The sequence below is a fragment of the Oncorhynchus tshawytscha genome, unplaced genomic scaffold (genome assembly GCF_018296145.1).
Source record: "Oncorhynchus tshawytscha isolate Ot180627B unplaced genomic scaffold, Otsh_v2.0 Un_contig_540_pilon_pilon, whole genome shotgun sequence".
NCBI lineage: Eukaryota > Metazoa > Chordata > Actinopteri > Salmoniformes > Salmonidae > Oncorhynchus > Oncorhynchus tshawytscha.
This window is the reverse complement of record NW_024609641.1, coordinates 245,498-272,215: the sequence shown is the minus strand read 5'-3', so window position 1 is coordinate 272,215 and position 26,718 is coordinate 245,498. Positions and strand designations below refer to the sequence as shown.

The window sequence follows — 26,718 nt, the reverse complement described above, 5'->3', positions numbered from 1 at the left end:
GTCGGTTCCGGGAATTGGACTGGCCAACACGGTGCGCTTTTCTTGGCGGGGAAAAGAGATGGAGCATCGGGGGAGAGAAACCTTCAGGAGGAACATCCTAATGGGGCACCTAAAATTGAAGGTTAAAGATGTGCTATGCCTTCAGGGAACCCAATGGAGAAGGGGTTTGATGTAACCCTATATTTGGAAGAAAAACACAATGAGATTATGAAGACTGTGACGGAAGGGAAAGAAGAAGGTCCCCTGTGTCATTACACGGTGACCAGCCTGGCAAGAAACAACTTCAGGGTGGTCACCGTAACCATGTACAATCCGCACGTGAAGGACGAAGAAGTGAGGGCCTTTCTGGGGAGGTACATGGACAATGTCTCCTCAGCGAGGTACCTCAGGGACTCCCTGGGTTTCTGGAATGGGAAGAGAGGCTTCCAGGCGTTACTCAGGGAGTCCCCGAAGAGTGTGGATGGCTACCTCCATTCTCCGGCAATGTTCTCCCTGGGGGCTGACAGGGGAACCCTATACTATGCATGCCAGCCCCCGTTCTGCAGGCGTTGTATGGCCTACGGCCATACCCTGGCCTCGTGCAGTAACAAGAAATGTCGTTTTTGTGGGTCGGAAGAGCACGAGGCCAGGGAGTGTGACGAGCCCTGGGGGGAAGGAGTGGGGGACAGCCTGCCAGGCTTCCTCGAGGTCGAAATGAGGGATTTGGTGGAGGAGTTAGCGGGGATGGGACGTTGTGTCTCCCCGCTACCTCCTTCACCAAAGAAGAAAGGGATAAAGAGGGGGAGCTTGGCAGGAAGTGAGAGGGAGGGGGTGTGGAGGGGAGGGGGGCTAAGAGAGTGGCGGGGGGGGGGGGTAATTTGTCCTCCCGGTTTGCCTCAGCCCCTTGCATTTTAGTGGATGACTCCAGTGAGGGGTCGGTGGGCTGTTTGCTAGAGGGATCCCAACTCCTGTTTGGGGAGATGGGGTCCCCTACATGCAGCCCCGAGGCAAACAGGGAGGGGGGGATGGTGGGTGGGGAGGGAGGACCCAACACACTGCCTGGGTCATGGGTTGGGATGGAGGACGGGGGGGCGTCAGGAGAGGAGAGGACGTCCCCGCCGGTGGAGATGGACCAGGGGAGCATCGGGTGAGTCTCCTGGTTTTTCTTTGGGTTTTTTATTTGTAGTAAATTATTAAATAAATATGTCTGTTTCTTTTCTTAGTTTAAATGTTAGAGGGTTAAGGGATTTTGTTAAAAGGAGGGCGGTTTTTTGTTATTTAGAGGGGGTGGGTTTTGATTTCTGTTTTTTACAGGAGGTTCACCTGAGGGATGGAGGGGATGTGAATAGATTTAGGAGAGAGTGGGATAAGGGGGAATCCTTTTGGGGCATAGGAGGGGTGCACTCAACAGGAGTAGGGATTTTATGTGGGAATAGAGAGGCTAAGATAGAGAGCACATTTGTTGTAATGCAGGGTAGAGTATTGGGGATAGATGTTAAGTTTAGAGAAGCTAGATATAGGTTAATTGGGGTGTATGGGCCACAGGTGGCGGCAGACAGGAGGAGATGGTGGACTGTCTGGCGCCCCTGTGTGTTACAAACAGGCACTTGGTGATAGGAGGAGACTTTAATATAGATTTAGGGGTAGGCGGTGATAGCAGTGCAGGTGCCATCTCTGGGCTAATGGCTTGCCATGGTCTGGTTGATGGTGGCCTGCACACTACTCCGGCAATGGTCGGTCTACATGGCGCAACTCCAGGGGGTTGCGCGGAGGCTCGACTACATTTTTGTATCCAGGTCTTTGGGTCAGTTGTCTGGGCGGCTGTTGCCTGTTTTCTTCACGGATCACGACGGGGTGTTCCTGCAGGTGGGGTCGCCAGTCTGCCTCTTCGGTAGGGGTACTGGAAGTTAGATCGGGATATACTGGAGGAGCAGGCTTTCGTTGACGCATTTTTTGTTTCTTTCGGAGGCTTGACGGCCTCCGGTCCATGTGCGAGGGGTGTTAGAGTGGTGGGATTTAGTCAAGGGGAGGATAAGGGCTTTTATAATAGGATATTGTAGAAGGAAAAATAGGGAGGAAAGGAGGGAGGTGGATCGTATCCAAAGGTTAATTGAACTCGAGTACGAGGCAGGCAACCTCGGCGGGTCGATTGACTGGGAGAGATTCGCAGCCCTAAAGGCGCAGCTCAGGGAGCTGCAGGAGCAGAAGGCTCGAGCTTTCCTGGAGCGTGCGCATAGTGGCTTTCTAGAACATAATGAGACTTGTTCCGCTATGTTCTTTAAGTCGGTTAGGGCCAGACAGAGTAGGAAGGTAATGCAGGGAGTTAGGGAAGAAAATGGTAGTATAGTAAGTAAACCAGAGGAAATGGTCAGGGTGACAACTGATCATTTCCAAGGTTTATTTAAGGAAAGGGAAATAGATGTAGAGCAGGGAAACGTGTTTTTAGAACACTTGTCCCGGCGGTTGCCAGAGGACATTAGAGACGTGATGGAGGCCCAGATCTCACTAGAAGAGGTTGAGAGCGCTCTTAGGAGGATGGGAAAAGGGAAGGTGCCTGGGATGGATGGGCTGCCGGCTGAGTTTTACCTCAAGTTTTGGGGTATACTTGGACCAGTGGTTCTCGAAGTCTTGAAGGCCATCCTTGAGACGGGGTCCGGGGGGATCAATGGCTGTTGGTGTGCTGTCACTTCTTTATAAGGGGGAAGCAACTGACCGTAGACAGTAGTATCTAACTATCTAACTATGAGTAATCCAGTGTTGAGGATCAGCGGGGGAGATGTTGTTGCCTACCCTCACCACCTGGGGGCGGCCCGTCAGGAAGTCCAGTACCCAGTTGCACAGGGCGGGGTCGAGACCCAGGGTCTCGAGCTTGATGACGAGCTTGGAGGGTACTATGGTGTTGAATGCCGAGCTGTAGTCGATGAACAGCATTCTCACATAGGTATTCCTCTTGTCCAGATGGGTTAGGGCAGTGTGCAGTGTGGTTGAGATTGCATCGTCTGTGGACCTATTTGGGCGGTAAGCAAATTGGAGTGGGTCTAGGGTGTCAGGTAGGGTGGAGGTGATATGGTCCTTAACTAGTCTCTCAAAGCACTTCATGATGACGGATGTGAGTGCTACGGGGCGGTAGTCGTTTAGCTCAGTTACCTTATCAAGTATCAAGTGTTATTTGTCACATACATATGTTATTGCGGGTGTGGCGAAATGCTTGTGTTCCTAGCTCCAACAGTGCAGTAGTATCTAACTAAATGCTTGTGTTTCCAGCTCCAGCAGTGCAGTAGTATCTAACTAAATGCTTGTGCTCCCAGCTCCAACAGTGCAGTAGTCTCTAACTAAATGCTTGTGTTGCTAGCTCCAGCAGTAATATCTAACTAAATGCTTGTGTTCCTAGCTCCAACAGTGCAGTAGTCTCTAACTAAATGCTTGTGTTCCTAGCTCCAGCAGTAATATCTAACTAAATGCTTGTGTTCCTAGCTCCAACAGTGCAGTAATATCTTACTAAATGCTTGTGTTCCTAGCTCCAACAGTGCAGTAGTCTCTAACTAAATGCTTGTGTTCCTAGCTCCAGCAGTAATATCTAACTAAATGCTTGTGTTCCTAGCTCCAACAGTGCAGTAATATCTTACTAAATGCTTGTGTTCCTAGCTCCAACAGTACAGTAGTATCTAACTAAATGCTTGTGTTCCTAGCTCCAACAGTGCAGTAATATCTAACTAAATGCTTGTGTTCCTAGCTCCAACAGTGCAGTAATATCTAACTAAATGCTTGTGTTCCCAGCTCCAACAGAGCAGTAGTATCTAACTAAATGCTTGTGTTCCCAGCTCCAACAGTGCAGTAATATCTAACTAAATGCTTGTGTTCCCAGCTCCAACAGAGCAGTAGTATCTAACTAAATGCTTGTGTTCCTAGCTCCAACAGTGCAGTAGTATCTAACTAAATGCTTGTGTTCCCAGCTCCAACAGTGCAGTAATATCTAACTAAATGCTTGTGTTCCTAGCTCCAACAGTGCAGTAATATCTAACTAAATGCTTGTGTTCCCAGCTCCAACAGTGCAGTAATATCTAACTAAATGCTTGTGTTCCTAGCTCCAACAGTGCAGTAATATCTAACTAAATGCTTGTGTTCCCAGCTCCAACAGAGCAGTAGTATCTAACTAAATGCTTGTGTTCCCAGCTCCAACAGTGCAGTAATATCTAACTAAATGCTTGTGTTCCCAGCTCCAACAGTGCAGTAATATCTAACTAAATGCTTGTGTTCCCAGCTCCAACAGAGCAGTAGTATCTAACTAAATGCTTGTGTTCCCAGCTCCAACAGAGCAGTAATATCTAACTAAATGCTTGTGTTCCCAGCTCCAACAGTGCAGTAGTATCTAACTAAATGCTTGTGTTCCCAGCTCCAACAGAGCAGTAATATCTAACTAAATGCTTGTGTTCCTAGCTCCAACAGAGCAGTAGTATCTAACTAAATGCTTGTGTTCCTAGCTCCAACAGTGCAGTAATATCTAACTAAATGCTTGTGTTCCTAGCTCCAACAGTGCAGTAATATCTAACTAAATGCTTGTGTTTCCAGCTCCAACAGAGCAGTAATATCTAACTAAATGCTTGTGTTCCCAGCTCCAACAGAGCAGTAGTATCTAACTAAATGCTTGTGTTCCTAGCTCCAACAGTGCAGTAATATCTAACTAAATGCTTGTGTTCCCAGCTCCAACAGAGCAGTAGTATCTAACTAAATGCTTGTGTTCCTAGCTCCAACAGTGCAGTAATATCTAACTAAATGCTTGTGTTCCCAGCTCCAACAGAGCAGTAGTATCTAACTAAATGCTTGTGTTCCCAGCTCCAACAGAGCAGTAATATCTAACTAAATGCTTGTGTTCCTAGCTCCAACAGTGCAGTAATATCTAACTAAATGCTTGTGTTCCCAGCTCCAACAGAGCAGTAATATCTAACTAAATGCTTGTGTTCCTAGCTCCAACAGTGCAGTAATATCTAACTAAATGCTTGTGTTCCCAGCTCCAACAGAGCAGTAGTATCTAACTAAATGCTTGTGTTCCTAGCTCCAACAGTGCAGTAATATCTAACTAAATGCTTGTGTTCCCAGCTCCAACAGTGCAGTAATATCTAACTAAATGCTTGTGTTCCCAGCTCCAACAGTGCAGTAGTCTCTAACTAAATGCTTGTGTTCCTAGCTCCAACAGTGCAGTAATATCTAACTAAATGCTTGTGTTCCTAGCTCCAACAGTGCAGTAGTATCTAACTAAATGCTTGTGTTCCTAGCTCCAACAGTGCAGTAGTATCTAACTAAATGCTTGTGTTCCTAGCTCCAACAGTGCAGTAATATCTAACTAAATGCTTGTGTTCCTAGCTCCAACAGTGCAGTAGTATCTAACTAAATGCTTGTGTTCCTAGCTCCAACAGTGCAGTAGTATCTAACTAAATGCTTGTGTTCCTAGCTCCAACAGTGCAGTAATATCTAACTAAATGCTTGTGTTCCTAGCTCCAACAGTGCAGTAATATCTAACTAAATGCTTGTGTTCCTAGCTCCAACAGTGCAGTAATATCTAACTAAATGCTTGTGTTTCTAGCTCCAACAGTGCAGTAATATCTAACTAAATGCTTGTGTTCCTAGCTCCAACAGTGCAGTAATATCTAACTAAATGCTTGTGTTCCCAGCTCCAACAGTGCAGTAGTATCTAACTAAATGCTTGTGTTCCCAGCTCCAACAGAGCAGTAATATCTAACTAAATGCTTGTGTTCCTAGCTCCAACAGTGCAGTAGTCTCTAACTAAATGCTTGTGTTCCTAGCTCCAACAGTGCAGTAATATCTAACTAAATGCTTGTGTTCCTAGCTCCAACAGTGCAGTAATATCTAACTAAATGCTTGTGTTCCTAGCTCCAACAGTGCAGTAATATCTAACTAAATGCTTGTGTTCCTAGCTCCAACAGTGCAGTAATATCTAACTAAATGCTTGTGTTCCTAGCTCCAACAGTGCAGTAATATCTAACTAAATGCTTGTGTTCCCAGCTCCAACAGTGCAGTAATATCTAACTAAATGCTTGTGTTCCTAGCTCCAACAGTGCAGTAATATCTAACTAAATGCTTGTGTTCCCAGCTCCAACAGTGCAGTAATATCTAACTAAATGCTTGTGTTCCTAGCTCCAACAGTAATATCTAACTAAATGCTTGTGTTCCTAGCTCCAACAGTGCAGTAATATCTTACTAAATGCTTGTGTTCCTAGCTCCAACAGTGCAGTAGTCTCTAACTAAATGCTTGTGTTCCTAGCTCCAGCAGTAATATCTAACTAAATGCTTGTGTTCCTAGCTCCAACAGTGCAGTAATATCTTACTAAATGCTTGTGTTCCTAGCTCCAACAGTACAGTAGTATCTAACTAAATGCTTGTGTTCCTAGCTCCAACAGTGCAGTAATATCTAACTAAATGCTTGTGTTCCTAGCTCCAACAGTGCAGTAATATCTAACTAAATGCTTGTGTTCCCAGCTCCAACAGAGCAGTAGTATCTAACTAAATGCTTGTGTTCCCAGCTCCAACAGTGCAGTAATATCTAACTAAATGCTTGTGTTCCCAGCTCCAACAGAGCAGTAGTATCTAACTAAATGCTTGTGTTCCTAGCTCCAACAGTGCAGTAGTATCTAACTAAATGCTTGTGTTCCCAGCTCCAACAGTGCAGTAATATCTAACTAAATGCTTGTGTTCCTAGCTCCAACAGTGCAGTAATATCTAACTAAATGCTTGTGTTCCCAGCTCCAACAGAGCAGTAGTATCTAACTAAATGCTTGTGTTCCCAGCTCCAACAGTGCAGTAATATCTAACTAAATGCTTGTGTTCCCAGCTCCAACAGTGCAGTAATATCTAACTAAATGCTTGTGTTCCCAGCTCCAACAGAGCAGTAGTATCTAACTAAATGCTTGTGTTCCCAGCTCCAACAGAGCAGTAATATCTAACTAAATGCTTGTGTTCCTAGCTCCAACAGTACAGTAGTATCTAACTAAATGCTTGTGTTCCTAGCTCCAACAGTGCAGTAATATCTAACTAAATGCTTGTGTTCCTAGCTCCAACAGTGCAGTAATATCTAACTAAATGCTTGTGTTCCCAGCTCCAACAGAGCAGTAGTATCTAACTAAATGCTTGTGTTCCCAGCTCCAACAGTGCAGTAATATCTAACTAAATGCTTGTGTTCCCAGCTCCAACAGAGCAGTAGTATCTAACTAAATGCTTGTGTTCCTAGCTCCAACAGTGCAGTAGTATCTAACTAAATGCTTGTGTTCCCAGCTCCAACAGTGCAGTAATATCTAACTAAATGCTTGTGTTCCTAGCTCCAACAGTGCAGTAATATCTAACTAAATGCTTGTGTTCCCAGCTCCAACAGAGCAGTAGTATCTAACTAAATGCTTGTGTTCCCAGCTTCAACAGTGCAGTAATATCTAACTAAATGCTTGTGTTCCCAGCTCCAACAGTGCAGTAATATCTAACTAAATGCTTGTGTTCCCAGCTCCAACAGAGCAGTAGTATCTAACTAAATGCTTGTGTTCCCAGCTCCAACAGAGCAGTAATATCTAACTAAATGCTTGTGTTCCCAGCTCCAACAGTGCAGTAGTATCTAACTAAATGCTTGTGTTCCCAGCTCCAACAGAGCAGTAATATCTAACTAAATGCTTGTGTTCCTAGCTCCAACAGAGCAGTAGTATCTAACTAAATGCTTGTGTTCCTAGCTCCAACAGTGCAGTAATATCTAACTAAATGCTTGTGTTCCTAGCTCCAACAGTGCAGTAATATCTAACTAAATGCTTGTGTTTCCAGCTCCAACAGAGCAGTAATATCTAACTAAATGCTTGTGTTCCCAGCTCCAACAGTGCAGTAGTATCTAACTAAATGCTTGTGTTCCCAGCTCCAACAGAGCAGTAATATCTAACTAAATGCTTGTGTTCCTAGCTCCAACAGTGCAGTAGTCTCTAACTAAATGCTTGTGTTCCTAGCTCCAACAGTGCAGTAATATCTAACTAAATGCTTGTGTTCCTAGCTCCAACAGTGCAGTAATATCTAACTAAATGCTTGTGTTCCTAGCTCCAACAGTGCAGTAATATCAACAGTGCAGTAATATCTAACTAAATGCTTGTGTTCCTAGCTCCAACAGTGCAGTAATATCTAACTAAATGCTTGTGTTCCCAGCTCCAACAGTGCAGTAATATCTAACTAAATGCTTGTGTTCCTAGCTCCAACAGTGCAGTAATATCTAACTAAATGCTTGTGTTCCCAGCTCCAACAGTGCAGTAATATCTAACTAAATGCTTGTGTTCCTAGCTCCAACAGTAATATCTAACTAAATGCTTGTGTTCCTAGCTCCAACAGTGCAGTAATATCTTACTAAATGCTTGTGTTCCTAGCTCCAACAGTGCAGTAGTCTCTAACTAAATGCTTGTGTTCCTAGCTCCAGCAGTAATATCTAACTAAATGCTTGTGTTCCTAGCTCCAACAGTGCAGTAATATCTTACTAAATGCTTGTGTTCCTAGCTCCAACAGTACAGTAGTATCTAACTAAATGCTTGTGTTCCTAGCTCCAACAGTGCAGTAATATCTAACTAAATGCTTGTGTTCCTAGCTCCAACAGTGCAGTAATATCTAACTAAATGCTTGTGTTCCCAGCTCCAACAGAGCAGTAGTATCTAACTAAATGCTTGTGTTCCCAGCTCCAACAGTGCAGTAATATCTAACTAAATGCTTGTGTTCCCAGCTCCAACAGAGCAGTAGTATCTAACTAAATGCTTGTGTTCCTAGCTCCAACAGTGCAGTAGTATCTAACTAAATGCTTGTGTTCCCAGCTCCAACAGTGCAGTAATATCTAACTAAATGCTTGTGTTCCTAGCTCCAACAGTGCAGTAATATCTAACTAAATGCTTGTGTTCCCAGCTCCAACAGAGCAGTAGTATCTAACTAAATGCTTGTGTTCCCAGCTCCAACAGTGCAGTAATATCTAACTAAATGCTTGTGTTCCCAGCTCCAACAGTGCAGTAATATCTAACTAAATGCTTGTGTTCCCAGCTCCAACAGAGCAGTAGTATCTAACTAAATGCTTGTGTTCCCAGCTCCAACAGAGCAGTAATATCTAACTAAATGCTTGTGTTCCTAGCTCCAACAGTACAGTAGTATCTAACTAAATGCTTGTGTTCCTAGCTCCAACAGTGCAGTAATATCTAACTAAATGCTTGTGTTCCTAGCTCCAACAGTGCAGTAATATCTAACTAAATGCTTGTGTTCCCAGCTCCAACAGAGCAGTAGTATCTAACTAAATGCTTGTGTTCCCAGCTCCAACAGTGCAGTAATATCTAACTAAATGCTTGTGTTCCCAGCTCCAACAGAGCAGTAGTATCTAACTAAATGCTTGTGTTCCTAGCTCCAACAGTGCAGTAGTATCTAACTAAATGCTTGTGTTCCCAGCTCCAACAGTGCAGTAATATCTAACTAAATGCTTGTGTTCCTAGCTCCAACAGTGCAGTAATATCTAACTAAATGCTTGTGTTCCCAGCTCCAACAGAGCAGTAGTATCTAACTAAATGCTTGTGTTCCCAGCTTCAACAGTGCAGTAATATCTAACTAAATGCTTGTGTTCCCAGCTCCAACAGTGCAGTAATATCTAACTAAATGCTTGTGTTCCCAGCTCCAACAGAGCAGTAGTATCTAACTAAATGCTTGTGTTCCCAGCTCCAACAGAGCAGTAATATCTAACTAAATGCTTGTGTTCCCAGCTCCAACAGTGCAGTAGTATCTAACTAAATGCTTGTGTTCCCAGCTCCAACAGAGCAGTAATATCTAACTAAATGCTTGTGTTCCTAGCTCCAACAGAGCAGTAGTATCTAACTAAATGCTTGTGTTCCTAGCTCCAACAGTGCAGTAATATCTAACTAAATGCTTGTGTTCCTAGCTCCAACAGTGCAGTAATATCTAACTAAATGCTTGTGTTTCCAGCTCCAACAGAGCAGTAATATCTAACTAAATGCTTGTGTTCCCAGCTCCAACAGAGCAGTAGTATCTAACTAAATGCTTGTGTTCCTAGCTCCAACAGTGCAGTAATATCTAACTAAATGCTTGTGTTCCCAGCTCCAACAGAGCAGTAGTATCTAACTAAATGCTTGTGTTCCTAGCTCCAACAGTGCAGTAATATCTAACTAAATGCTTGTGTTCCCAGCTCCAACAGAGCAGTAGTATCTAACTAAATGCTTGTGTTCCCAGCTCCAACAGAGCAGTAATATCTAACTAAATGATTGTGTTCCTAGCTCCAACAGTGCAGTAATATCTAACTAAATGCTTGTGTTCCCAGCTCCAACAGAGCAGTAATATCTAACTAAATGCTTGTGTTCCTAGCTCCAACAGTGCAGTAATATCTAACTAAATGCTTGTGTTCCCAGCTCCAACAGAGCAGTAGTATCTAACTAAATGCTTGTGTTCCTAGCTCCAACAGTGCAGTAATATCTAACTAAATGCTTGTGTTCCCAGCTCCAACAGAGCAGTAGTATCTAACTAAATGCTTGTGTTCCTAGCTCCAACAGTGCAGTAATATCTAACTAAATGCTTGTGTTCCCAGCTCCAACAGAGCAGTAGTATCTAACTAAATGCTTGTGTTCCCAGCTCCAACAGTGCAGTAGTATCTAACTAAATGCTTGTGTTCCCAGCTCCAACAGTGCAGTAATATCTAACTAAATGCTTGTGTTCCCAGCTCCAACAGAGCAGTAATATCTAACTAAATGCTTGTGTTCCTAGCTCCAACAGTGCAGTAATATCTAACTAAATGCTTGTGTTCCCAGCTCCAACAGTGCAGTAATATCTAACTAAATGCTTGTGTTCCCAGCTCCAACAGTGCAGTAGTCTCTAACTAAATGCTTGTGTTCCTAGCTCCAACAGTGCAGTAATATCTAACTAAATGCTTGTGTTCCTAGCTCCAACAGTGCAGTAGTATCTAACTAAATGCTTGTGTTCCTAGCTCCAACAGTGCAGTAGTATCTAACTAAATGCTTGTGTTCCTAGCTCCAACAGTGCAGTAATATCTAACTAAATGCTTGTGTTCCTAGCTCCAACAGTGCAGTAGTATCTAACTAAATGCTTGTGTTCCTAGCTCCAACAGTGCAGTAGTATCTAACTAAATGCTTGTGTTCCTAGCTCCAACAGTGCAGTAATATCTAACTAAATGCTTGTGTTCCTAGCTCCAACAGTGCAGTAATATCTAACTAAATGCTTGTGTTCCTAGCTCCAACAGTGCAGTAATATCTAACTAAATGCTTGTGTTTCTAGCTCCAACAGTGCAGTAATATCTAACTAAATGCTTGTGTTCCTAGCTCCAACAGTGCAGTAATATCTAACTAAATGCTTGTGTTCCCAGCTCCAACAGTGCAGTAGTATCTAACTAAATGCTTGTGTTCCCAGCTCCAACAGAGCAGTAATATCTAACTAAATGCTTGTGTTCCTAGCTCCAACAGTGCAGTAGTCTCTAACTAAATGCTTGTGTTCCTAGCTCCAACAGTGCAGTAATATCTAACTAAATGTTTGTGTTCCTAGCTCCAACAGTGCAGTAATATCTAACTAAATGCTTGTGTTCCTAGCTCCAACAGTGATATCTAACTAAATGCTTGTGTTCCTAGCTCCAACAGTGCAGTAATATCTAACTAAATGCTTGTGTTCCCAGCTCCAACAGTGCAGTAGTATCTAACTAAATGCTTGTGTTCCCAGCTCCAACAGTGCAGTAGTATCTAACTAAATGCTTGTGTTCCTAGCTCCAACAGTGCAGTAATATCTAACTAAATGCTTGTGTTCCCAGCTCCAACAGTGCAGTAGTATCTAACTAAATGCTTGTGTTCCCAGCTCCAACAGTGCAGTAATATCTAACTAAATGCTTGTGTTCCCAGCTCCAACAGTGCAGTAATATCTAACTAAATGCTTGTGTTTCCAGCTCCAACAGTGCAGTAATATCTAACTAAATGCTTGTGTTCCCAGCTCCAACAGTGCAGTAATATCTAACTAAATGCTTGTGTTCCCAGCTCCAGCAGTGCAGTAATATCTAACTAAATGCTTGTGTTCCCAGCTCCAACAGTGCAGTAATATCTAACTAAATGCTTGTGTTCCCAGCTCCAACAGTGCAGTAATATCTAACTAAATGCTTGTGTTCCCAGCTCCAACAGTGCAGTAATATCTAACTAAATGCTTGTGTTCCCAGCTCCAACAGTGCAGTAATATCTAACTAAATGCTTGTGTTCCGAGCTCCAACAGTGCAGTAATATCTAACTAAATGCTTGTGTTCCTAGCTCCAACAGTGCAGTAATATCTAACTAAATGCTTGTGTTCCCAGCTCCAACAGTGCAGTAATATCTAACTAAATGCTTGTGTTCCCAGCTCCAACAGTGCAGTAATATCTAACTAAATGCTTGTGTTCCGAGCTCCAACAGTGCAGTAATATCTAACTAAATGCTTGTGTTCCGAGCTCCAACAGTGCAGTAATATCTAACTAAATGCTTGTGTTCCCAGCTCCAACAGTGCAGTAATATCTAACTAAATGCTTGTGTTCCCAGCTCCAACAGTGCAGTAATATCTAACTAAATGCTTGTGTTCCCAGCTCCAACAGTGCAGTAATATCTAACTAAATGCTTGTGTTCCCAGCTCCAACAGTGCAGTAATATCTAACTAAATGCTTGTGTTCCTAGCTCCAACAGTGCAGTAGTATCTAACTAAATGCTTGTGTTCCTAGCTCCAACAGAGCAGTAATATCTAACTAAATGCTTGTGTTCCCAGCTCCAACAGTGCAGTAATATCTAACTAAATGCTTGTGTTCCTAGCTCCAACAGTGCAGTAATATCTAACTAAATGCTTGTGTTCCTAGCTCCAACAGTGCAGTAATATCTAACTAAATGCTTGTGTTCCTAGCTCCAACAGTAATATCTAACTAAATGCTTGTGTTCCTAGCTCCAGCAGTAATATCTAACTAAATGCTTGTGTTCCTAGCTCCAACAGTGCAGTAATATCTAACTAAATGCTTGTGTTCCGAGCTCCAACAGTGCAGCGATATTTAACAATTTCACAACAAATACCTAATACACACAAATCTTCGAAATGAAATAAGAATATATAAATATATGGAGGAGCGATGTCAGAGTGGCATAGACAGATACAGTACAATAGAATACAGTACATACATATGAGATGAGTAATGTACAGACTAATATACAGTAGAATAGGATAGAATACAGTATATACATGTGACATGAGTAATGCATAGACTAAGATACAGTAGAATAGGATAGAACCTAGTCTGTTCATTATATACATCTACATGATGTATTGTTACACCATGTAGGAGCAGTATAGACCTAGTCTGTTCATTATATACATCTACATGATGTATTGTTACACCAACAAATAAAGGGAAATTATATTGTTTTATACTGATACAATTGCTCAGAGAAAGAGATTTAGTTCCCCTCGGGAGGATAACGACACTGAAATTTTTTATGAGATTAGAGAACATATTGGGTGGGATCTTAGACCGTTCCTCCATACAGAATCTCTCCAGGTCCTTCATTTATTTTGTCTGCGATTATGGACTGCCCTGTTCAATTCAAGAGGTGAAGTTATGGGTCCTACAGTAGGTGTATGTTATTGTTAGGTGAAGTTATGGGTCCTACAGTAGGTCTATGTTGTTGTTAGTGAAGTTATGGGTCCTACAGTAGGTCTATGTTGATGTTAGGTGAAGTTATGGGTCCTACAGTAGGTGTATGTTATTGTTAGGTGAAGTTATGGGCCAATTTGGCAAACACTTAGTTTACAATCCCTCATTGAAGATAGAAAAGCTAGCTAAAGAGCATTTTACTGGTTGAAGTGTTTTTTAAGTATGAAGCAGTTGATTTGAGACAAACACAAACATTACACTAAGCAGGAGATTCAAGCGAGGCTTACAATTATAATCCAAAAGTAGTGTGAAATACACTCATATTCAACCTGTAAATGGAGGCTATTTTTGCTGTCAGCCTTTGAGAACTCCCTGAGTTTTCCCCACAGTGGTGAATTAGTGAATAGACACAGAACTTAATGTGAGTTTCCTTCAGTAGCTCTCCTGATCTGCGATGATAGTGAGCTGTAATATTCAGAATACATTATGAAAAACTAAAATCTTGGCTCACCATTTTTTGCTCCAACCAGATATACTACATCCATAACTAGTGGTTTCCTCATTACCAGATATACTACGTCCATAACTAGTGGTTTCCTCATTACCAGATATGCTACATCCATAACTAGTGGTTTCCTCATTAGCAGATATACTACATCCATAACTAGTGGTTTCCTCATTAGCAGATATACTACATCCATAACTAGTGGTTTCCTCATTAGCAGATATACTACATCCATAACTAGTGGTTTCCTCATTAGCAGATATACTACATCCATAACTAGTGGTTTCCTCATTACCAGATATGCTACATCCATAACTAGTGGTTTCCTCATTACCAGATATACTACATCCATAACTAGTGGTTTCCTCATTACCAGATATACTACATCCATAACTAGTGGTTTCCTTATTACCAGATATACTACATCCATAACTAGCAGTTTCCTCATTAGCAGGGAGGAGTTTCTGCAACCAAATTGTGTGTGCACCGCCCTTGTGCTGCAATTTTATTAAACACAGAAAGGGGCCAAAATTGGAGACTAAAAGTCGTCTGGCACATTGCTTAGAGTTTCAGCAACTTTAATAACTTGTTTCTAGCCTCCAATCATCAATGTTACAACTAATGTGAAAACAATACAAAATTGTTGCTCACATGACTGTTTTAAGAAATTTGTCAAATAATTTAACAGACGTCAATTGTGGTACAACTTCATGGGTACGCTCTGGGCATCACCTTTAACTCAAATAAACAGTGGATTTCTTCTGTTTTGAGCCTTTAACCATCTGTCTGACTTTGTTGTTCACACAGGAGAACAACATCATGATGCTGACAAGGCAGAGAAGAGTCTCTCCAGATCAGAACACCTCAATGAACACCTGCGGAGACCCACAGGGAAGAAATCTCACCACTGCTCTGAATGTGGGAAGAGTTACTCAAGATCAGATTCACTTAAACTACATAAGAATATACACCAGAGGACACACAGGAGAGAAACCTCACCACTGTTTTGATTGTTTGAAGAGTTACTTAAAATCAGATTCACTTAAACTACACCTGAGAATACACACTGGAGAAAATCTTCACTTCTACCTGTGAAATTCACCTCTTCAGTAGACCTTAAAATACATCAGAGAATTCACACTGGAGAGAAACCTTATGGCTGTGATCAATGTGGGAAGAGTTTTACAAAGCCAAGCAACTTGAAATCACACCAGTGAATACACACTGGAGAGAAACCTTATGGCTGTGATCAATGTGGGAAGAGTTTTACTCAGTCAAGCGGCCTGATATAACACACACAGGAGAGAAGCCATATAGCTGTACTCAATGTGTGAAGAGTTTTGCTACATCTGTCTATCTGCCAAGCAACTTGAAATCACACCAGTGAATACACACTGGAGAGAAACCTTATGGCTGTGATCAATGTGGGAAGAGTTTTACTCAGTCAAGCGGCCTGATATCACACCAGATAACACACGCAGGAGAGAAACCATATAGCTGTACTCAATGTGGGAAGAGTTTTGCTATCTGAAGATACACCAGAGAATACACACAGGTTAGAAATCTTACAGCTGTAATCAATGTGGGAAGAGTTTTACTCAGTCAAGCAGCCTGAAATCATACCAAAGAATACTCAGGAGAGAAATCCCATAGTTGTAATCAATGTGGGAAGAGTTTTACTCGGTCAAACAGCCTGATATCACACCAGCGGACACACACATGAGAGAAACCTTATGGCTATGATCAATGTGACAAGAGATACTCTGATAACATATATCTAGTCAAACATCAGAAAATACATGGAGTTGTTTCATGAAATCAATGAAATATTGTCACAATGTAGAATGTTGTAACATTGTAGTAGGAGTATTGTAATGATGTCACAATGTAGAATGTTGTATCATTGTAGTAGGAGTATTGTAATGATGTCACAATGTAGAATGTTGTAACATTGTAGTAGGAGTATTCTAATGATGTCACAATGTAGAATGTTGTAACATTGTAGTAGGAGTATTGTAATGATGTCACAATGTAGAATGTTGTAACATTGTAGTAGGAGTATTCTAATGATGTCACAATGTAGAATGTTGTAACATTGTAGTAGGAGTATTTGAATGAATTTCACAATGTAGAACCCTAAACGTTTGCCCCTGTTCAATTTGATAAATTGATTTCAGCATGATATGGATATTAGCCTCTGGGGAAGAATCCAGGCTCTGAATTGAATGAGTTCTATTTATGTGATGTTAATGTTTGTATGTTTTGTATTGTTTATAAAATATATATTTTCAGGTCTATTTCCATAACTTAATTTCAATATACTTGCAGCTTATACACCTATAATCAATATTATTAACAATCTAACATCACTCCAGTATTTATTGACAACATTCAAGCGCTAATTGTCTTTATTCCACTACTGAAGCTAATCAGTGTCCAGGACAAGGCCTAATCAGTGTCCAGGACAAGGCCTAATCAGTGTCCAGGACAAGGCCTAATCAGTGTCCAGGACTAGGCTTAATCAGTGTCCAGGACAAGGCCTAATCAGTGTCCAGTAAAAAAATGCATTTGACTGCTTGGCATATTGTTTACCCAGTGTCGTGTCTTTGGCTATGCCGGATTAAGTGATATGACATGCTATTCTATAAAATAATTGATCCGTAATTAATATTACCTGATTGAGCTAATCATGTAAATGTAATTAACTAGAGAGTCAGGGCACCACAAAATAATATTTATAGAGCTGTTATCTTCCGAATAAACTCTTAAAGACCTAGCAATATTTTACATCAATAGCAGTCAATATTAATCGTCACCTTATTTCAGTCTCATCTGAAAGTTGTAAATTCTTGGTTATCTTCACAAACCCTGGCGAACAAGTTGAATCAGCAATACAAAATTGGGTTTAATTATTTATTTACTAAATACCTAACTAATCACACAGAACTACACGTACACATAATTAATCATACCTTGATTACAAATTACGTCCCTAGCGGGCGGAACAGATATGACAGCTGGTTACACAAAAGAAAAGGGGCTGGGTTTGAGTGAAAGACCGGGAAGACTGAGAGACAAATGGAGAAGCTGTGCTTTCGCAAATACAGTATTTTATGCATTCTAAATTACCGCCCATTTGGAAAAGGAAAATGCAATAAATATTTACTCTGAGCTGCGCTTCGGTAGGTTGGTGGTACATGGAAGGCCGTGTTGCCAAACCGAGTCCTTTGAAGAATGTCTCTGGTGGTCAATTGGTTACGTTGTGGTAACGTCGTTGTGTGATAGACGGGATACTCTGTCTGTTCCTTCCTAACCCTCATTTGCAGCTGCTGTTGCTAACTCAACGGCTAGGAGGCATCACTTCTGTAGTGAATAAGAGTTCAAAGTTCATACCATTCGCAACCAAAGCTCACGCTGATGTTGGCTTCGTTCTGTGGCTTCGTTATCTGAACCATTCTGACATCGGACCGTCGTCCTCACATCCTCGGAACAGGAGGTTACATTTAGTCATCAAGGCTTTATACAGGAAGGGAGAGGAGGGCGTGTTTGAAATGTTTTATACACATTTCCCTTCACAGGGGCGCCGGGCCGCTGGTTGAGCAGAGCCCTAACCTTATGAAAACCCAAATCTCTCATTTGGAAGCTAAAATTACATTTAATCTCTTCACCAATAATTTTTATATTCAAACATTTAAATTTAACGACAATTCCATGTGAATCCGATAACTACAATGTGTAGACTTTCCACTGTAGAGTTTATGTCATCTTATCATTGATGAGAATGTCTCAGATGACAACCGAACTGACATCATATTCATTAAGTACCACTGCATATGTTCAATTGGTCAGATTACCAGAATATAGTTCATTTCCCCCCACATACTGATATTCCCAGAATCTCTATGTTAACCAAGGGGTTTTCAAATTTCACATCAGTAGGGTAGAGGAAAAAAAAGGGGGAAGAGGTATTTATGACTGTCATAAACCTACCCCCAGGCCAACGTCATGACACCAGTAACTAATGGGAACTGCGTAATCCTGTTCTATACACCAGGTCATATTGTTTACCCAGACAAACCCATTGTGTTACCTCTCACCCGACCTACCCAGACATACCCATTGGGTTACCTCCCACCATTCTACCCAGACATACCCATTGGGCTACCTCCCACCCAACCTAGCCAGACTTTGAGCTATTTTTTAATGTCTCAAGAGGAAAAAAACTAAAGTAGGCCTATTTCTATCTTTAAGGAAGATTTCATATAAACTATTTGATTTCAGGTGGCATAAACAAAAACCCAAATTCTCAGTCAAAAAACAGAGAACACAGACTCTATTCTCTCGTGTGATTTCATCTTCTCTAACTGGTTAAAACATGTTCCACAGCTGGACCAGTGGTAGTGCTCCTCTTCTCTAACTGGTTAAAACATGTTCCACAGCTGGACCAGTGGTAGTGCTTCTCTTCTCTAACTGGTTAAAACATGTTCCACAGCGGGACCAGTGGTAGTGGTAGTGCTCCTCTTCTCTAACTGGTTAAAACATGTTCCACAGCTGGACCAGTGGTAGTGCTCCTCTTCTCTAACTGGTTAAAACATGTTCCACAGCTGGACCAGTGGTAGTGCTCCTCTTCTCTAACTGGTTAAAACATGTTCCACAGCTGGACCAGTGGTAGTGCTCCTCTTCTCTAACTGGTTAAAACATGTTCCACAGCTGGACCAGTGGTAGTGCTCCTCTTCTCTAACTGGTTAAAACATGTTCCACAGCTGGACCAGTGGTAGTGCTCCTCTTCTCTGAGTCCACTCATGTGACTTCAGACTCCCTAACCTGGCAAAAGTATTTTCATATTAGGAGCAGTGGAAAGGCTTTTCTCCAGAGCGTGTATTTTCAGGTTAACTAACATGGTAAAACACTCTGCACTGTAGGGACATAAGGCTTTTGTTCTCAACTATCTTCATACCATCTATTTGAGAGATCCCGTCACCACACTAAGAACATTGGGTAAGCTTTTCCCCTGTGTGTATTCTCTTATGCTCTTTAAGGTACTGTGACTTAACATAACTCTTTCCACATTGGGAACATTGGAAAGGTTTTTCTCCTATGTGTGTTGTCTCGTGAGTTTTTAGGTCCCCTGATCGTGAAAATCTCTTTCCACAGTGGGAACAGTGATAAGGCTTTTCTCCTGTATGTGTCCACTTGTGCTTTTTTAAGTGCCCTAACTGAGTAAAACTCTTTCCACAATGGGAACATTGGAATGGCTTTTCTCCAGTGTGTATTCTCTCATGCCTTTTCAGGTTAGCTACCACGGTAAAACTCTTTCCACACTGGGAACATTGGAAAGGCTTTTCTCCTGTGTGTGTTCTCTCATGAGCTTTTAGGTCCACTGATCGTGAAAATCTATTTTCACATTGGAAGCAGTGGTAAGGCTTTTCTTCTGTGTGTGTCCACTCATGCTGTTTTAGGTTCCCTAACTGAGTAAAACTCTTTCCACATTGGGAACAGTGATAAGGCTTTTCTCCAGTGTGTAGTCTCTCATGCCTTTTCAGGTTAACTAACACGGTAAAACTCTTTCCACACTGAGAACATTGGAAAGGCTTTTCTCCTGTGTGTGTCCTCTCATGCCGTTTTAGGTACCCTAACCAGGTAAAACTCTTTCCACAGTGGGAGCAGTGGTGTTTTCCTGCTGGTTTGGGCGTCTCTGGGTCTGGTTCCCCTGAAGGACTCTTCCCGCTGTCAGAGTGAGAGTCTGGTCTCTCTCCTGCCAAAAACAGACAGAGTATCTTGTTAAACAGAGACCTGGATGAAACCTTCACATGATAAAACTGTCTTCCTATGGAGGTTTAATCCAGACTAGATCCCTCAATAAAAGAGAGCTTGTCGTGACAAAGTGGTTGTAGGGTAAATCCAAATAATTTTTGAAAGCATCCCTTTCGAGATATATATATATATATCTCAAACGGTAAGATGTGTTGGGATACATTTTGCCCTCACTATCCATTAGGAGCAGACTTAAACTGACTGACCCTAAAATATGTACTCTTTCTATTCTGTTAATGACTTATGTATTTTTTATTATTATTTAATTTCCATACATGTTTGCCAATGGAAGTAGTGCTCAGAAAGTGACTTGTTGGACTGTCATTACAACAGCGTTTTGCCTACAACAAAATCCCTCTTTTGCATACTAATAAGTCTTGCTAAAATGTGTTTTGTTTCGTTGCATTGAAAGTTGTTCATATCCACCCCCCAGGAAGAATATGACACTTTTTGTTTTACCATTTCTAACAAGAGAACACTTAGATTTGGTCATTTTCAAAAATTTTATATAAATTCTTAGAATTTCAACATGGTGATTCTAAATTCTTAGAATGTTTGGGAATTACCTATATTAAGGCATGTGAACATTCTATAGCAAAACAGAGTGGGAAAGGGGCAGTGTGTTAATAGACTCTGCAGTAAATAAAAACCTAATAAAAACATCTGTCTCGTCCAGGACCCAGAGTCTACACGGTGCACTATAGCCAATCAGAGCTACAGTAGATCTTTATACAAACGAGTCATTTGCTACACGGGCCCTGACATCATTCACTTTGAACTGGACTGTGTGTTTACAAATCAAATCAAATCAAATCAAAATCAAATGTATTTATATAGCCCTTCGTACATCAGCTGATATCTCAAAGTGCTGTACAGAAACCCAGCCTAAAACCCCAAACAGCAAGCAATGCAGGTGTAGAAGCACGGTGGCTAGGAAAAACTCCCTAGAAAGGCCAAAACCTAGGAAGAAACCTAGAGAGGAACCAGGCTATGTGGGGTGGCCAGTCCTCTTCTGGCTGTGCCGGGTGGAGATTATAACAGAACATGGCCAAGATGTTCAAATGTTCATAAATGACCAGCATGGTCGAATAATAATAAGGCAGAACAGTTGAAACTGGAGCAGCAGCACAGTCAGGTGGAAGTTGAAACTGGAGCAGCAGCATGGCCAGGTGGACTGGGGACAGCAAGGAGTCATCATGTCAGGTAGTCCTGGGGCATGGTCCTTACAGGTAGGACCCAGAGTCTACACGGTGCGCTATAGCCAATCAGAGCTACAGTCGATCTTTATACAAACGAGCCATTTGCTACACGGGCCCTGACATCATTCACTTTGAACTGGACTGTGTGTTTCCAACTGTAGATCATTAGAACACATTTAGCAAAAAGCCACAAAATGCACCCGAATGGGTTTCTGTAACTATGGAAACACCACGGGAGTCCTCTTTACATTTGGGAACTTTACAGTCCTATTGATCAAACAACCATGAAAATGTAGGCTTATATTTCCCTATATGCACAACAACAAGATCAACAACTAATTCTAGCCAGACCGAGGATGAGCTAAAAACTAACAAAGAAACATTAGATAAAACTGATATGTCTGATATTATGATTGACTGTTTGCTTCATATCTGCAAAATAGTTTTAAAAAACACAAACAGTTCCAGTTCAAAGTGGCAGAAAAAAGATATATAAGTATAACAAAATATAAGTGTTGATATCAGTTGGCCTTTACTTCAATATTGTGTTTTGATGTATTTCTGATACCTTCTATGGGGTCTCAGAGGTCCTCCAAGGTTCTCTAAGGTTCTCTAAGGTTCTCTAAGGTTCCCCTTTTCATCTGTTTGACAATAAATCACTGGCTTTACTTATTCCTAATTTATAGGGATGGAAAATGGTTGAAATGTATATAGGCCTTAATAACAGAATACAATATTTTAGCTTTCATTTGATACCCACGTTGACATGAACTTCTCGTTGGTGCTCACAGGTCCTCTTACAGGTCCTCTCACAGGGCCTCTCACAGGTCCTCTCACAGGGTCCTCTCACAGGGTCCTCTCACAGGGTCCTCTCACAGGGTCCTCTCACAGGGTCCTCTCACAGGGTCCTCTCACAGGGTCCTCTCACAGGGTCCTCTCACAGGGTCCTCTCACGGTCCTCTCACAGGGGCCTCTCACAGGGCCTCTCACAGGGTCCTCTCACAGGGCCTCTCACAGGGGCCTCTCACAGGGGCCTCTCACAGGGCCTCTCACAGGGCCTCTCACAGGGTCCTCTCACAGGGTCCTCTCACATGTTCTTTCACGTGGAAATGACCATATCGGTTTTACCATTTAGAAATTAAATCACGATGTGCATCTAGTCTCCGCCATTTAAAAAGGTGTCATGAGTACTTGGACAAATTCACTTAGGCCTGTACGTGTATTAAAGTAGTCAAACGCGTAGTGTTTGGTCCCATATTCATAACCACGCAAACAAACTTGTCGGATGCAAATTTGTTTTGGTTGTGTTTTAGATTATGTTGTGCCTAATATAAATGAATGTTAAATAATGTATTGGGTCATTTTGGAGTCACTTTAATTGTAAACAAGAATAGTATATGTTTCTGAACACTTCTACAATTCATGTGGATGCTACTATGGTTAAGGATCATCACGAATTAATCATGAATAATGATGAGTGAGAAAGTTAGAGGCATGAATATCACACCACACAAAAATACTAATTTCCCCTGTTATTGGTAATGGTGAGAGGTTAGCATGTCTTAGGGGGTCTGAGGTTTATTCCTCTGTAATGGTGAGAGGTTTATTCCTCTGTAATGGTGAGAGGTTAGCATGTCTTAGGGGGTCTGAGGTTTATTCCTCTGTAATGGTGAGAGGTTAGCATGTCTTAGGGGGTCTGAGGTTTATTCCTCTGTAATGGTGAGAGGTTAGCATGTCTTAGGGGGTCTGAGGTTTATTCCTCTGTAATGGTGAGAGGTTTATTCCTCTGTAATGGTGAGAGGTTTATTCCTCTGTAATGGTGAGAGGTTAGCATGTCTTAGGGGTCTGAGGTTTATTCCTCTGTAATGGTGAGAGGTTTATTCCTCTGTAATGGTGAGAGGTTAGCATGTCTTAGGGGTCTGAGGTTTATTCCTCTGTAATGGTGAGAGGTTAGCATGTCTTAGGGGGTCTGAGGTTTATTCCTCTGTAATGGTGAGAGGTTAGCATGTCTTAGGGGTCTGAGGTTTATTCCTCTGTAATGGTGAGAGGTTAGCATGTCTTAAGGGGTCTGAGGTTTATTCCTCTGTAATGGTGAGAGGTTAGCATGTCTTAGGGGATCTGAGGTTTATTCCTCTGTAATGGTGAGAGGTTAGCATGTCTGAGGGAGTCTGAGGTTTTAAGTCGTTTTTTGGGCTATATTTTTTTATACAACTTTTACATGTTACATTTCGAATGCTTAGCAGGACAGAAAACTGGTTCAATTCACGCACTTATCATACTGCTTCTGATCTGGCGGACTCACTAAAACACAAATGCTTAGTTTGTAAATTATGTTGTTTGTTATGCCGTCTGGTTTGCTTAACATAAGGAATGTGAAATGATTTAAACTTTTACTTTTTAGCAAAGTATATTTTAGCAATGACATTTACTTCTGATACTTAAATATATTTAAAACCAAATACTTTTAGACTTTTACTCAAGTAGTATTTTACTGGGTTACTTTCACTTTTACTTGAGTCATTTTCAATTAAAGGTATCTTTACTTTTACTCAAGAATGACAATGGGTGCTTTTCCCCCACCACTGTCGCTGATGGATGAGTTTGCAGAAAGGTAACCACTCTCAAATTCATAGACAGAGCCATGGATGCAAGGACTGACCACGCCTGAGATCAAAATGACCATTTCAACCACGTTTTGAGGCTATACAGTGTTAGTTTACAATTACATTGTTTACCAACAATGGAGTACACCAAGTTTGGGTTCTGGTGAGGTAGAACAGTTGAACTAAGTGTAACAGTATAACTTTAGGCCGTCCCCTCCCCCATACCCGGACGTGAACCAGGGACCCTCTGCACAGAACTACAACAGTCACCCACGAAGCATCGTTACCCATCGCTCCACAAAAGCCACGGCCCTTGCAGAGCAAGGGGAACCACTACTTCAAGGTCTCAGAGCAAGTGACGTCACCGAATGAAACGCTATTTAGCGTGCACCACCGCCATTTCACATCCGTTACATAAGCTCATTGGGGTATTTCTAAGTTATATTCTCTAAGAATCAATGGCTAGGCCTCTATACGGGGCGGCACTGCCTAGTGGTGAGAGTGTTGGACTAGTAAAGGGAAGGTTGCAAGTTCAAACCCCCGAGCTGACAAGGTACATCTGTTGTTCTGCCCCTGAACAGGCAGTTAACCCCTAGGCTGTCATTGAAAATAAGAATTTGTTCTTAACTGACTTGCCTAGTTAAATAAAGGTAAAAAATATATATCATTAATTTAAAAGTCCAAACATGTAAGTACCAATCGCAGATTTCCCATTTAACACTTCCTGCAGCACTGAACAACATATTTAATTGTAAAACTATGGCGGAAGGTCCCCTTGGCTTTAAAACCATACATTAATTCAACAACTGAGTTTTGTGTCCCTGTTTAAGACAATACTCACTAGTGTCAATCAGATCTCCAGTCTCCACTTCCTCTCCTTCCTCCTCATCCTTTTTCACTCCCAAAACCTCCTCTTTTATTGAGATAGCCTCATCTTCCTCTTTCACTCCAAAAGGTTCTTTCTCTTCTTTCACTATAACATCCTCTTCTTTCAACGTGACAACCTCCTCTTCCTCCTGTTTTACTCTGAAAGCTTCTTCCTCTTCTTTCACTGTAATATTCTCCTCTTCCTCTTCTTTTACGACAATGTTCAGACCCAGAGCTTCTTTCTCCGTCCAGGAGACCCCCTCTTCTTTTGCAGGATGGGAGTATATTTGTTTAACCATGGTTGGGCTACCTAAAATTAGCATTAGCCTAGTGCTTAGGCTCAGTATAATCAACCTTAACAAATGTGTCAATTTTAACAAGCAAAACGACACCGAGATCAATACACACAAAAATGGTCTAAAAGAGCTTCAATGTTCCGATTTTACGTTGGCTAACTACCGAGTGGTGACTGAATGAATCAATGTTGTTGTTGAAGAAGCGTCCCGTGATCCACTAGATTCTTCTTCTTCTTCTTCGGTGTGGTTTAACGGCAGTTGGCATCCAATAAATGTTGCATTACCGCCACCTACTAGACTGGAGTATAACTCCCTTATACTTTGCTTTATTCGATTTAAAAATAATTTTAAAAATCAAATACCCTACAATCACAAACAACCCACCACCCTACTCCACTATTTAAATCTATTTAGCCCTACCTCAGGCCAACAGCCTGAAAGGATGGGTCACCACCACTTAACACACACTCTTCTGACGTCAAGTCTCGCACACCCAAATACCTCTCTGCAGCTGCCACCACAACCTCAATTTTCTGTGTCTTACGTGTCCATCCCTGCATTACAGTTGATAAGCATTGCTGTAAATTGGAAGATGGCGCCAGAGGAGATGGCTGCTGTTTAACTGTCTCTTAACCGACCGTTCTATTTGGTTTGTTTTATCGCGTTGTTCGTAACTTGTTTTATCGCGTTGTTAGTAACTTGTTTTAGGCAGTACTGGGGAGGCGGCGGGGGAAGATGATAAATGTGGGGATACTCTCATCCGCTGCACTCACGCAAGCATGCAGGGTGACGTGCTCCGGTGGTGTTCTGTTGCTAATAAATATGCTTTCTGCCCTTCTGCACCAGCGCCCGCTCCTTGGACTTGGGCTTGTCCCCCCCCCAAACCCTGTCTCATCACAGTTAAAGATGAGGTAAGGCTTTTTGTCAAACCCGTACTTATTGAAGATGGGCTTCTTTAATGTCTACGAGCCTTCGATTGCCTCATGAGTTGCCCCATACACCCTGGCCCGTTCCAAGGTGTCTGGGATCCTGCTGGAAAGTTCAGGGTGGCGAGCCCTGAATCTCGACCACCAGTTGTCACTGTTGACGTGGATAACATTTCCATGTAACCCAAGATAATGTTATTGCATATGTCATGGAAAGAGCATACATTTTTTGTACTTTACACTCAGTAAATAAGTTGGAGTGAGAGGACAGAGGTGAGTTAGTGTTAGAACGATTGGTAATTTTTTTATATTAATATTGTTTATTTAACAGCATTTATTTATTTACTTATCAATACATAATCAATGGTGAGTGTAAGTTAATTACTCGCGAGTTCATCAATAACTTTAGTTCATTCAATCAATGGTTAATTTTGCGCGTCATTACTGTGAGCCATCATGATACTCACAGGTTCGCTTGTGAGGCTAACGTTAGTGCAGCCCTAAACTCCTCTTCAAATTCGACACAAACCTTCAAACAGGTATATGATGAGACATTACATAAACTCTTTCTTGTTTTATTTACATTTTAAAGTTGATTAGTTCGACATATCGGGTGAAAAAACCTGTTTCCTCACACAACATATTTCCCCCTTTCATGATCAGTTCGTAGCCTTCGCTCCCAACCTGCCATTTTAAAAAAGGCCCGGCGAAGCTCCATCACTTACGTAAATCATGCAAAAACAGGCAGCGTCGAGATCTCCACTTTGATTTTGTTGTAAAGGGAAGAAGTTCCGCTTTACAGTAGTATTCCTATTACAGTTGATCTGGAAGTATTACGTTTTTGGGGCGCTAAAATAAGGTCAATT

At 41.8% G+C, this 26,718-nt stretch overlaps 1 protein-coding gene and 1 pseudogene across 1 annotated transcript; one reads left to right on the top strand and one right to left on the bottom strand.

Annotated features, from left to right (window-relative positions):
* Positions 1-207: 207 nt before the first annotated feature.
* On the top strand, positions 208-15,948 carry LOC121845364 (annotated as a pseudogene).
* Positions 15,949-18,660: 2,712 nt separating this feature from the next.
* LOC121845367 (zinc finger protein 239-like) lies at positions 18,661-25,148 on the bottom strand. The gene is made up of 2 exons (XM_042316579.1): positions 24,605-25,148; positions 18,661-19,902 (listed from the first exon to the last, which is right to left on the bottom strand). Exons 1-2 carry the CDS (start codon positions 24,951-24,953, stop codon positions 19,133-19,135), a joined length of 1,119 nt encoding a protein of 372 aa, XP_042172513.1. The 5' UTR covers positions 24,954-25,148; the 3' UTR covers positions 18,661-19,132.
* Between the last annotated feature and the right edge of the window lie 1,570 nt (positions 25,149-26,718).